The 14,018-nt window shown below is 45.9% G+C and overlaps 1 protein-coding gene across 2 annotated transcripts in view; it reads left to right on the forward strand.

The window, feature by feature from the left end:
• Positions 1-12,158: 12,158 nt before the first annotated feature.
• LOC135368103 (nuclear factor NF-kappa-B p110 subunit-like) overlaps positions 12,159-14,018 on the forward strand; it is a 51,383-nt gene continuing 49,523 nt past the window's right edge. Inside the window, exon 1 of one of the 2 annotated variants that reach the window (XM_064601181.1) lies at positions 12,159-12,291. In XM_064601181.1, the coding sequence (XP_064457251.1) occupies positions 12,256-12,291 (36 nt within the window). In that variant the 5' untranslated portion in view covers positions 12,159-12,255. Of the gene's footprint in view, positions 12,292-12,328; positions 12,463-14,018 lie in introns of those variants that run through there. The other variant, XM_064601179.1, reaches the window with a different exon arrangement.

A 14,018-nucleotide genomic window follows, 5' to 3' on the forward strand; every position in this document is an offset into this window, starting at 1 on the left:
AGAACTTGACCACGTCCGTGTTCTTAGCAGTGTTGTACGTATCGCCGTTACAAGTAACGCCGTTACAGTAATCGATACTTTTTCGGTATCGGAGTGCGTATCGCGATACTTTCTTAAGTGGGTATCGGAAAAGTATTTCCGTTACAAATTTATGGTAACGCATCGTTACCGATACCGATACTTTTTAGTGCCCCACCCTTTCTTCACCGACCATATTTCTTACTCTTATTCATTGTTATTGCCCTCGACAAGAAGCTCGTGGACACGCCTACGTGCTCCGTAACCGGAATTATGAAATTATACCAAACACGTGTTCACCGTTTTTCTTTGAAACTGAAGGAAATAACCACGCTGTCTTCAACAAAAGAGTTGAGGTCAACGAACAGAGGTCAAGATTTTGACAGTGCGTTCTGGATTCCACTGCTAAGCTGCCGTGTCGCACTGAGTCACGCTCACATATACTGTGGCATTGTTAACTTCGGAAAGATTCCTGGGTCATTGGACTCCATGGTTTGTGTGGGCCTGACACTAACTTAATTGTCACACTGGCCTCTGTCAGCTGCCGGAGACACCACGGCTTGCATGGATGGCAGGAGACAATTTCAAGTACCAGCTATTGATAAAAGTCAAGCATAATCGTTGCCGAGCTACATATGAAATATGCTGTCTTTTCACTGCAAAACTGTTCACGTAAGCATATTTCCGTGTTGCGCCATATCCGTATTTCAAACAAAAGTATCGCCCAAGTATCGCGTTACTTTTTTTTAGTAACGGTAGCGGTACTTCGTTACTTTAAAAAAGAAGTATCGATATCGGTATTTCGATACGTTTTACTCAAGTAACGGGTATCGGTATCGCGATACCATATTTCGGTAACGGGTACAACACTGGTTCTTAGCCAATCACCATCCCGAATGACATCGTTCTGGCCCCTGATTGGTTGAAAACGGGAGGCGTACGGCTTTTCGGAACACTAATGCAGTTCCAAAAATGGCACACGCCCACGCATTCCAGAAATCGGGAATTGATAGAGGTATAATTCTGTGATATGGTTGGCCTTCAGCTTGCTATATGCGGTGTAGTTCTTTTTGAACGCACACAATTGAAAATGTACTTCAACTAAAGTACAAATACTCAGAAGTGTCCTAAAGTAGTACATGGGTACTTGGTACTTCAAGTATTGCCCATAACTGATTAGAAACTGTCTGCCTTGATTTGATTTGATTTGTAAAAGAAAAAAAAATGGAGATGTTAGTCCGCAGCCACTCGGGACTGGCTACTCGAGGCGTTATAGTTATTCCGATAATTATAGCTGCCCTATAATATATAGATATTATATATATATATATATATATATATATTTGCCAAATCCGAACGATGCGCAGCTACCCAGAGCTGACGAGTCGCAAACACGGCGAAACACGTGTCCTCTGGTGCTGTCGCATCGTTCCATGAGTATCTGTTTCTCTGCGTGCAGCCATAGAAGCCATCTTAATCTGTAGTTTTGAATTTCAAACACGTCTAGTGTCATTTACTTGTTTCTTTAATGGCTTTTTTCCCCTCATTATAATTTACTGGCTTGCACAGTGGCATTGAGGATTGCTCAGTCACCCTCCCAGGTGTATATCGCTCGCTGAGCGACCTCTGGTTTGCCAAATCCGATCGATGCGCACCCTTGTTTCTTTAATGGTTTTTTCTCTCATTATATCATATTATATATATATCTACATAGTAATATTATGGGGCCCTATAATAAAAAGTCCCTATACATATATACTATAATATATACTGCCCTAATAATTATAGCTCTATGTGACGCGGAAGTATAACCAAATTAATTTATCAAAAAGAAAAGGAATTATCCAAATATTGTTACGCCGTGAGAACCTTAACCGTCACTTCGTTCACTTGAACACTCCCTTTGCGCAACCTTGAAAAAAAAAATTGTACACGTTCTTTTAACGATTACCACATTATGCGCGTCAAGAGAGAGAGGGCCTATAGACAAAAACAAACAAAAACCGCGAGCGCAGTAACCTGCTTCAAAGCTGACGAGTCAACCGGTTCACCTACAAACCTTCCATGTACCACACACCACGTGATATAAAGCACGTTGCACCGTACGTGAGCAATCCTTGACCGCGGAAAATCACCCATTGAAGAAACGCGCCGAGGAAGGCCATTAAGAAGGACGAGCTCGCGCCATCCTATATCGCTTGGGATGGGCAACAGTCTCGAGCCCGCGACACCAACCGGCGCCGAACTTCAGAGAAACATGGACGCTTATGATGCGTGCACATCGTTTTCCAGGAAGCGTTCCACATCTGCTAACTTGCCAGGCGGAAATACCGGGCAGGTTGTCAGCCTCTCGCTGGCTTGTGTTGCTCCAGTTCCGGAAGTGACGTCATCTTGGGTATTCCCGGCACTTCCTTTTTTCTCGACGAACAAGGAGGAAAGTTGGAAAGAGTATAGGAGCCCAGTCTGGCGTCACCAATGCCACAATTAGCTCCTCTTTACTTTTTTGGTCTCGTGGGCGAGTGAGGTGTACCTTCAAAGGTCGCCAGAGCGTTCAGCACCGTGGCAAAAAGAGTTATTTTCTCTTGCGCTTTTTGTACGGCAGTGAAGAAATAATACCGAGGTAAAAATACATCGTATTCAAACTCGTTGGCGTCCAGAGACATTGTTAATGACCGCGAGGAGTGGAGCGTGCCAGCGGTTACATTCCGTTCAAGCGATAAATGGCCTGACGATGAACGTAATTATGCACAACTCAGTACCAGCGGTATGGCCGAGTTGGTAGAAGCATCAGTTCGTTGGTGGCAGCCACGGTCGTGCTGAAGACTGGGAGGTGCAGGTTCGAATCCTACAAACAGTTGTGCTCTCTCAAGTTTTCCGTGTGCTTTCCGACAGGCCTTCTAGGCGAATGTCGGCACAGTTCCTCTTGAAGTCAGCCCAAGATGGGTACTAACCCTCCTGTCCCCCACTCCTTCCTGCTGTCGTCTTTCCATCTGCCCACTTCTGTACGCCGCCTATAACCGCAGGTGCTTCGCGACGCTAAAGTGGGATTTAAAGAGAAACAACTCGGAATTTTCTGGGCTGCATAACGCATTCATACATGTACCTCGCGGTTCCAATATCTAACGTGATTCTAATTTAAGCGTAATAATAAAGAAAAGAAAAAGAAATTTGCGTGACGCCACTGCGGCACTACTGAGCATTGAATCTTGGGAATGGTCACGGCAATGGCAACATAAACGCTATATTACGGAAACTGAGCCGATAACGGAAACGCATATCGCGTTCCTCCATTACCGGAAATAGAAACCGAACGATAATGTTCGGCTAGTATTCAAGTACTCATTAGTATGTACATTAGTGCTAATCGGCGACATTGAGGGTCGTTCCAACACAAATCAATAATCCACGATATTTTATCTCTACAATTAAGGAGAAAAAAAAATATGTAGGCGCCATATGGAATTGCAAGAACAACAACTTTATTGTGATATCATGAATGGGGAGTTTCATCGCCAGGGGCAATACTCTACCCCATTGCTGGTGATGATGCGGGGAATGAAACAATGAGCACCTCCACCATAAGGATCGAAGTACGGTATCCAGAAAGGTCAAGAGAGTTTTGAGGGCAAAGCGTTGGTGGGCTGGACGTCGCCAGGGACCAAGCAATTTTGTGTGAGAGAGATGGGGCGAGAGTCCAGCTCGTTAAGGGATCCGAAGTGGGCAATGGAGAAGAATGTGCTCTAGATCTTTTACAGCACCGCAGTGATAGCATTGGGGAGAGTCAACTTGTCACAAGCGGTAACGCCACTGCGCTGTAAAAGCCACATCGAGGTGCATTCGATGAACTAATGCGGCATCTTGACGAGGTGTATGTCGAGGCATGCGGAAAGCGAGCGTTGGATCAACTCTGCTCAGCACAGCTGGGTGGAGAATGTCAGCGGTCCATTGGCGGGAAGCTAGAGGAGTCACGAGGCGTCGAAGTACGGAACGACGATCTCCTCTCGGCGGCGCAATACGAGTCCGTCTCCGAGACGAAAGAGCTGCTTCTGCGGCGCTGTCGGTCTGTTCATTTCCTTCGACACCGCAATGGGCTGGAACCCACTGGAGCACCAGCCTGCGCCCTGCTTCGTAGACAAGGTTGTAAGTCATTAACACATCCATCACCAACGGTGCGGATGAGCCTCGGATGCCAGAATTTTCAATTGCTTTAAGCGCAGATGTAGAGTCTGTGAACACGACCCATTCCCGCGGGGTAAAATCGACGATGTGCTGCAGAAAGAAAAGTATGGCATAGGGTTCCGCAGCTGTGTACGAAGTTTGATACGAAAGGCTACATCCTTCCACTACGCCTTCGGATGGGATGACGAATGCCGAGACGGATTTGCCTTTTTGAGATACGCCATCAGTGTATGCTGCGACAGAGGTAGGAAACTTTGTGTCTACCAGAGCATAAAAATGGGCTCCAGGGACTTAAGGGGGCACCTGACCTCTTCGTTCCAGGAGATCCGGAAGACATACGAAGGTGGGTGGAACTGGCGGACACCAGGGAGCGCCCGGTGATGTGACGTCCTTAGCTATGAAGCCAATGAGAGTCTGGCGTGTTCTCTGCGCTACTAGATCGAAATCACTTTCAGGACGGTATCAAATTTTGCTGTGGGGTGGGTAACGAGGAATGTGCGCACGCAAATGTAGGAGTTGCTACGCTTCCTCTACGTTAGCGCCGAGTCGTTTCAGGCCCACGCTGAACCTCCACCTGGAGTTCACCAGCTTCAGCAGGACTTGCCGTGTTTCAGCCATGGGAATTCCAAGGCAGCGACGAAGGCTTCGGGCAAACCGAGTCCGAAAGGTACTTATGTAATGACGTTGTGCAAATCCTGTGCAAGATTGGAAGGCTGTAAAGCACAGTCGCCCTTACCAAAGCCGCGTGAACGGCTAGAAGGGAGCGCTTATTATCATAGCCCCATCCTAAGCCAGAAAGATGTTGAATTGCAGGAAGCCATCGCTGCACTTTGGTTTCAAGGTGCTTAATGTGGCGGGCCCAGCGTAAGTCCGAGTTCATGACCACACCAAGGTAGCGATGGGAACGTACAGGCCCGAGCCTCTTTGCATCATCCCCAAGACGGAAATCTGTCATAGCCTTGCGGTTGAAGGGAACTCGACGCACAGATGGACATTATTTAAGGCTAGCTGCAAACGATGCTGAATGGCTGGTCGTGACTTGCCTACTGTCCAAAGGGCAACGTCATCGGCTTACACAGAGAGTGCTACTTTGCGAGGAATTAGCGATTGTAGGCCCGCCATTACTACATTAAAAAGTGTGGAACTCTGAATCCTTCCTTAGGGTACGGCTTGATGAACAAGATGCTTAGGGCTTTGGCCGTGGGATGTGCGGACAGCGACAGTTCGGTAATCTTGGAGCCAGCTGAAGAGTCGACCAGATACTCCAAAAATGCGCTAGGCATGCAGCACACCAATGTGCAAGACCGTATCATAGGCGCCCTTGATGCCTAGGAAAACTGATACAACGATCCGCCGATATGCACGAGCAAGTTGGAACACTGTGGAAACGAGGTCGAGAACTGCACCCATGGAGCTTCGGTGGCGACGCAAGCCTTCCATTTCGTGAAGTAACGCACCTTGCCTTTTCGAGCCACCATGCAACCAGAGACTATGCAAAACCATTCTCTCCATCAGTTTTCCCACACAGCTTGCCAGGCTCACAGAGCGAAAAGAGGACGAGACATTTGAGGGTTTGCATGGTTTCAGGATGGGAACAACTAATGCCCCCTCTCAGGTAGATGGTAGAGATCCCTATTGCCAAGACGAAAACGTGTGTTGTATACACACGAGGATCCTGTGCTCCATCGTCGGGTTCTTCACCTGTTCATGGACTTCCTGTCGTCCCTGGATTGCTCCACACGGTTTAGTTCTTTCTTGTGTTTTCATACTTCCTTCATCATCTTCACATAATGTTCCACGTGTAATGGGGTAGGGTACAGCACCACTGCGGTGAAACACCCCATCTCATCGTCATCATTTATTGTTGTTGTTGTATACACACGAAGGAGAGATTGGACTGACCGCACGTCAAGGTTTCGCAGTGCGGTATAGGTGATTTTATCGGGTCCAGGGGACGAGCCGATGTTCACAAGCTTCAGAGCTGTTAGCTCGGTTAGAGTGAAGTCACGGTCCGTAACCTCCGGTGCACTGGACCAGTCTTGATGAATTTCAAACGTCAAACTCTGGACAAAACTTAGGTGTACCGGAGTCGTCGAGGCAGCCGCCGGTGTCGTTAGTAACACAGAAGTTCATCGCCAGCGTGTTTACTCAATTACATATGTTAGAAGATGTTTATTGTCACTGAGAACCAGCAATGCGGTATAGAGTATTGTCCCCGATGATCAAATTCCCAATACATCATCTGAAAATAAAATCGTCGTCGCTGTTGTTGTTATTAGTGAACCATGGAATCTTCCTATGGGGATGTAATTCAGTTTCCCGGTTAATACACCGGGGATTAATCGATCGATCGATCAATGCTACTCATAAAATATGACTTCATAAAATGAATAGGATGTCAGGCCGCGGTGGACGGTCTTTGTACTTTAGTAAAGAACTAATCAATAGCCCGTGACTTACTGTCACCATTAGCGCTGACTACGAAATAAGTTCTGTGGAAACTGCTACTGTTCTAGCGGTTTGTTAACGGCACCCTGATGGCTGTCTTCCAAACTTTCTTTCATTTTTAGATAACCTTTGAAGTTTTATAAACAACCATAATCATGACTTCATTCTGGGGAGTCTTTAATAATAAATTTGCTCGTTGAGAGTCCCATGATGGTGACAGATTTTATAGCAATTGTCTCTGCAAATGGTTGTCCAAATGTATAATCAAAACCTCGACTAGAGCTTCTATGAATACAAAGTGTCTTATTGGTTTTTCATCACCATAACTTTGTCGAGAATCGGGTTCATGACTTCTGTTGTTAATTGTGATCTCTAGTTATTAGGTACCGATAATGTTTGTAGTAAAAGAGGAGCAGAAAAGCCGCAACTTGGCATTTCCCTTTATGAAAGCATCACCGATAGAAACCTTGGATCCTTTAGACCGGCTAACATTGTCTGGTGAAATGTGTTATCCACGACTGACGCAAATGCAGCGTGTATGACGCTTTTATTGGCAAAAATCAAAAATACTTCTGCTTGGCATATTCCGTGCACATCGTATGCATCGTACGTATATGCACCGTCAAGGAAAATCCGTAAGGAATGGATTACGACAGAATTGCTTCGAAACATACGCGTTGAAGCGAGAATGTTGAAGCAGTTCGGTCAGTACACTCTTAAAAATGAACCTCACCGCATAGCACGCTCTTAGCCAACCATCATCTCGAATGATATCGTTATCTGCCCTGATTTGATGGAAACGGGAGGCGTACGCCTTTTCTGTGGCACTTATGCTGTTCATAATTGTCACAGAAAAGGCGTACGCCTCCCGTTTTCAACAAATCAGGACAGATAACGATATCATTCGCGATAATGGTTGCCTAGGAGCATGCTATGCGGTGAAGTTCATTTTTACGGGTGTAGCATGTGAGGTCCTGCATTATTTACAAAATACTACAAAGTATACAGAAATAAGTTACCGAAAAAAACTTAAGATAGCCAGACAATCTTATACTACACCAATAATATCTGCGAATACCAGAGATTATTCTTATTACTATACTGCGCCTGCACTTTAAAAAACAGAACTTCACCGCACAGAACTGTGCGCCAACCATACACTCTAAAAACAGAACTTCACCACATAGCACGCTGTGCGCCAACCATTGCCGCAAATGATATGGTTATCGCTTCTGATTCGAAAAGAATGATGCTCGTACGCCTTTTTGTGGCAATTTGGATATATGAAAATTGCCACAAAAAGGCGTACGCCTGCCTCTCTCCTCGAATAAAAAGCGATAACCCTATCATTCGCAGCAATGGTTGGCGCGCAGCGTGCTATACGGTGAAGTTTTAGAGTGTATTGCCACGAATTATAGGCTTATCGCAACTGATGCAAGTATCATGTATCCAAATCGCCACAAAAAGGCGTACGCCCCCTCCCTCTTCGAATCACAAGCGATAACTCTATCATTCGTGGCAATACACTCGTAAAAAAGATGGTGGTGGCCGTGGTGGTGGTGAAAGGGATCTCCGTTGTCGGCCCCACAGATGTGGGCAGCGTCACGACTAACGCCGTTGGGGAAGGTGTGTCCTGGGCCGACTTCACCGCATAGCACGCACCATTCTCGAATGACATCGTTGTCGCCCCTGACTTGTTCAAAACGGGAGGCGTACGCCTTTTTTGTGCCACTTACGCAGTACATAATTGAAGGTGTGACAAATGTAGAGCCGGGATAATCACGTAAAAACTCTAATTACCAAATTTTCCCAATTTACGGGTGACTTGTCGACACCGCTGCCTGTCCTTCCAATTAAAGTTAAGCTTCTCTTATTCCACTCTTTGTTTTTTGTTACACTTGAACCACGTCCACATAGTACGGGGGGACAACCACTATCGGAAATAAGAATACAATCATACTCTACAAATAATAATAATAATAATAATGCTCCGCGTAGTACGTATATGTAGCGAGAAACGCACTATACATTCGACCGAGTTATTCGAGAAATATTATATATCAAGTACATTTATTTTTCACGATATAAGGTTACTTGAACACGTTATAAAGGGGAAACTGCAGTAAATATTACTACATTACGTGCTTTGGCAGGTCTTCTACGAGTTTATCGTGGTAGACATTTTGGATACTATTATGTGCGCTCCTCTTGTGTACTTCTCGTTGTTCCTACAGCATCAGAAATACTTTACCGCATATTTGAAACCGTCTCACTGCACACGGTATTGATCCCCCTTTAACAATTACCGCAGAAGCTCCTCAAATTTAAAATTGTTACACCGTTCACTTTTCTACTTATCAGGTCGAATACGTTCCTCTTTCTCCTTCTTCTTCTTCTTTTCTTTTTTTTTTCTTCTTGTTCTTGTTGTTATGATCCGTCACCAGAGAAATCATTGAGGCCAAAAGATAGCGGAATATGGAACGTCGTGTGTCAGCACCCCGTCTTTGGCGCTGTCTGATAAGGAACTGGTTTTATAGCTAAATCAGCTGATTGCTTTCGTGCAGAAAAGTTGCACTGGCTCGAGCATGCATGGCTGCTCTGTGTCTGCAATGGGCAGGCTGACCTTTCCGAAATAAACGTATATACCCACCCCCCCCACCCCTCTGCAATGGGCTGCTGTATGTATGATTTTGTATTGGTGTAGTGCTGCATTAATTATATGGACTACGCACATACGTTGCGTATGTGCACCATGGGCTGTTTCTGCTGTCGCCTCCTTTTGTAGGGGTCAGCGGAGTCGCCAAGCTGCTCTGTGCCGCTTCTTTCCCCGGCCCCATCCATCGGTGAATGGCAACAATAAAGGTTGCGTTGAATTCGATGACAATGTAATATAAAGCAAACATCCTTGAGGTACAAAAACGCAGCAAAAAATACACTCTTAAAAATGAACTTCACCGCATAGCACGCTCCTAGCCAACCATTATCTCGAATGATATCGTTATCTGCCCTGATTTGTTGAAAACACGGGGCGTACGCCTTTTCTGTGACAATTATGAACAGCATAAGTGTCACAGAAATGGCGTACACCCCCCGTTTTCAACAAATCAGGGCAGGTAACAATATCATTCGAGATAATGGTTGGCTAGGAGCGTGCTGTGAGGTGAAGTTCATTTTTAAGAGTGTAGCAGCAGACAGACACCTGGAACCTTTTTCTTAGAACCTTAATAATATAGTTTCTTTTTTATATATATTCCGCGTTAGCTCTGCGAAGCAACTGCATTCTCGGAAAAAAATAGTGTAAAAAGATGGTAACTTCCATAGTTACCACCTAGGTCAACATGGCGTCTGATAAAGGGTGTAAAAGGGTGGTAAAAGCAATTATCATATATTCAAATTGCTCCAAAGAGGTGTACGCCCCCCTCGTTTCACCGAATCAAAAGCGGTAATCCTGTCATTCGTGGCAATGGTTGGCGGGCAACGTGCTAGGTTCGCTGAGGTTCTGTTTTGAGAGTAAGGTAGGAGGTAGAACTTTGCAACCTTTTAGACACAACATATGCGACAACTATTTTCTCCTAAAAGGTGTAACTACTCCCCCTTTTTTTCTAAGAGTGTGTGGCTATGCACTCTCAGAAAAAAAGGGTGGAGCAGTTACACCTTTTAGGAGGTAATAGTTATCGCCTATGTTGTGCCTAAAAGGTTGCAAAGTTCTAACTTCTTTCTCGCTCTCTGTCACGAATGATAGGGTTAGCGCTGCTGATTCGGTGAGCGAGGGGGGCGTACGCCTTTCTGTAGCAATTTGGGTATATTGTAATTGCTTTTGCTACCCTGTTACATCCTTTATCAGACGCTATGGTGAACTACACTGTTAAAAGTGAACTTCACCGCATAGCACGCTCCTAGCCAACCATCATCTCGAACGATATCGTTCTTTCCCCTGATTTGTTGAAAACGGCAGGCGTACGCCTTTTTTGTGACAATTATGAACAGCATAAGTGTCACAAAAAAGGCATACACCTCCCGTTTTCAACAAATCAGGGCAGATAACGATATCATTCGAGATGATGGTTGGCTAGGAGCGTGCTATGCGGTGAAGTCCTGTTTTAAGAGTGTAGGTGGTAACTATGGAAGTTACCACCTCTTCGCACCCTTTTATCTGAGAGTGTGAGCGGCGTATAGACATGGACAGATGGAGAGAGGACAGCAGGAAGGAGTGGGGGACAGGGGGTTTAGTATGCATCCTGGACCGACTTCAGGGGGAACTGTGCCGATATTCGTCTGGAAAGCCTCCCAGAAAACCCGGGGGAAACCTCAAACTGTGCAGCGTGTGGTAGGATTTGAATCCACCACTTCCCGGTCTTTAGCACGACCTTGGTTACGACGTTGGCACAACGAGCGGACGCTTCTTGACCTATTCCGCTGGTAAACAAAAAGTGTGAAAGAAGGAAGTCGCTGAAAAGGTTAAGCAGCTGGTAGGATTCGAATCCACACCTCCTGGATTGCTGGTCCAGGGTGGTCCATCGTGTTAAAAAGAGTGATATGATCTTTAACATTTGATCACGCAAGCGCAGTAAGAATTTACATTTGATTTGTAAATGATTTACTAGGAAGGTCATCTGGAAAGATGTCCAGGAAATTGTTTTTGCTGTAAACGTGAAAGAAAAAAAAGTTTATTGGCAAAGACTTTCCCTCTTTCTTTTCTTTTTGTCAGACTTTCGAGACGGGAGGGGTGGATCTGGGGAGGGGGGAATGTCCTGTCTAGAACCTGGTGTTTAATTTCAGCCAAGGTAAAATAATGCAAATCAGAGGTATGGAAGGAACATTTTTAATGTATGCTGCACGCGATGTAGATCCGGGCAAGATATCGCGCTTTACGAAATCGTGAAATAAAGTCCGCGACGCCAATTCTTTTCCTCGCCAAACTGTTCATTTCTGCTCGAACACAACAACACGGGGGATCCCCCACCATTCCAAGTTAGCCGTATACTCAATTTCCCTCCGGCTTCTCTTTCCCGAGCTATGTCGAATTACCCCCCAACACCCAGCGTAATCAAATTACTCACTCTAGCGTAAAACCATTTCATTCAGACGCAAAACAGGAACATTGCGCAAAACCGCATTAATAGCACCGGTCGCGGGGACGGAAACTTCAACGTTCCCGTACCTGTCCACTACTGACTCACAACATCCGGAAAAAAGTTCCCAAAAAGACAGGCGGCGCAACAGGAACCGCGGGACAATCCTTAAAGTGCGCAATAATTTCACAATCAAAGTCGCACCTGCAACACCTCGCATGTCGACGGCTCACCGTTGCAAAGCGGCACTGAAACGACCCGCTATTAGCCTCGCGTGTCTTCTTGACGCCAGCTCCTCAGGGGTGTATAGCGTAAAAACCCCTGCAGCAGAGACGAGGCGGGAGAGAGAGAGTGCACCAACTGACCGGTTTGTGACGTCATCGCAGGGAGTCACGTGCGGCGCCCTGGTCTTCCAGAGGCGCGTGACTCAAGTCCTTTCATTCGCGGGTATTCCGGCGACGACTGTGTCGGCATTCTAGGCCGACGTCATGACCTGCGGGCCTGGACAGTCCGAAGTACCTCCTCATCCTCTTCCGCCATGGAGGGCTGGCAACCGTACTCACCTGGTGCCAAGGTGCGTGCCGTGAGATGGTGGTGTCGGTCAGACCTGTAAAGTGGTTGCTGACGTACAATATTGCGGATGCTGGCGTTCGATGGCATATTGGGAGACCCGCGCGGTTTGGATAGGAAAGTGTGGTTCTCATCGCAGGTGGATATTATGGATGACTGGCCCTATTATGGCGAGGTATGTAAGCATTGTTGGAATATATACTCTCTGCGCGAGGAACTTCGCCTGCGCCCGGTAGCGTGGCTTCTTCTGACTTTTGGAACGGCGTTTTCTCTTTTTTCCGTGTGCCACGATCCGACGACGTTGATGTGTCGTGGACAAGAAGGATCGGGGCATCCACCTCATGAGGTTACTGGTTGACGAGAGTGCTATGTGACGGCTGCAAAAAAAAAAACAAAAAAAAACACTGAAAGTGACGTGAGAAGATAAAATATTTACAAAACAAGTACAACAGAATTATTATAGATCACATCCGTTACCTGTCCGGCAAAGGAATCGAATTTTCGTTCGTCGGTTTATTTACTTACTTTACTTATTTATTTATTTTACACTTACGTATCAGCTTACTAAAATTTATCCGAGCATGGGGCTGTTTAATTGTCCCGAGCCTCGTCCCGTACGTGTAGTTTTTGTTCCGTCTCGCATCTCCCTTGCCCTTTCAGCTACCGAGAAATATTGCCGTCTCCGAGTTAAAGCTCGTGTTTTCCACATATCACGAACGTCTTATTTGTTAAATATATTTTAGTCCCCTCTTACCTTTTAAGTAGGGGACCTATTTTTACATTCCATGATCGTTTGCCCGCGTAAATGGATGACGGAAGCGAGTCACCGCGTCGTGAAAATTTGCGCCCGATGGAACTTCACCGCGCCAACGCAGTTATTGTGGGGAAGGCAGCTTTACAGACTCGTTTCTATAGGATTTGTGTGTGTGTGTGTGTGCCACACGGAACGCCCATAGAAGAGGGCAAAACTTAACGCTTTCGTAAACTGACGACCCTGACAAACTATACACTCTGAGACAACGTAACAGCCGCATTAACAGAGGTGTATCTCCGCCGACAGAGAATGTAGTCCGCACATCGAGCGTCAGGCAGCTTATACGCCCCGGACACACGCTATAAACGGCACTTTTTGCGTCAAGTACACTCTTAAAAATGAACTTCACCACATAGCACGCTCCTAGCCAACCATCACATCAAATGATATCGTTATCTGCCCTGATTTGTTAAAAACGGGGGGCGTACGCCTTTTTTGTGACAATTATGAACAGCATAAGTGTCACAAAAAAGCTGTACGCCCCCGGTTTTCAACAAATCAAGGCAGATAACGATATCATTTGAGATTATGGTTGGCTAGGAGCGTGCTATGTGGTGAAGTTCCTTTTTAAGAGTGTATCATATATCCAGATAGGTAGAGGAAGGCGTGCGAGACGGGGGCGTACGCCTTTTTGTGGCAATTTTCATATATCCAAGTTGTCACAAAAAGGCGTACGCCCACCTCTCTCTTCGAATCAGAAGCGATACATATAACCCTATCATTCGTGGCAATGGTTAGCGCACAGAGTGTTATGCGGTGAAGTTTTGCTTTTAGAATGCGAACGGGGAACCCGACTCACATGTTTTACTACACTCTTAAAAATGAACTTCGCCGCATAGCACGCTCCTAGCCATCCACGATCTCGAATGATATCGTTATCTGTCCTGATTTGTTGAAAACTGGAGGCGTACGCCTTT

Source organism: Ornithodoros turicata, chromosome 9 (genome assembly GCF_037126465.1).
Source record: "Ornithodoros turicata isolate Travis chromosome 9, ASM3712646v1, whole genome shotgun sequence".
Classification (NCBI taxonomy): domain Eukaryota; kingdom Metazoa; phylum Arthropoda; class Arachnida; order Ixodida; family Argasidae; genus Ornithodoros; species Ornithodoros turicata.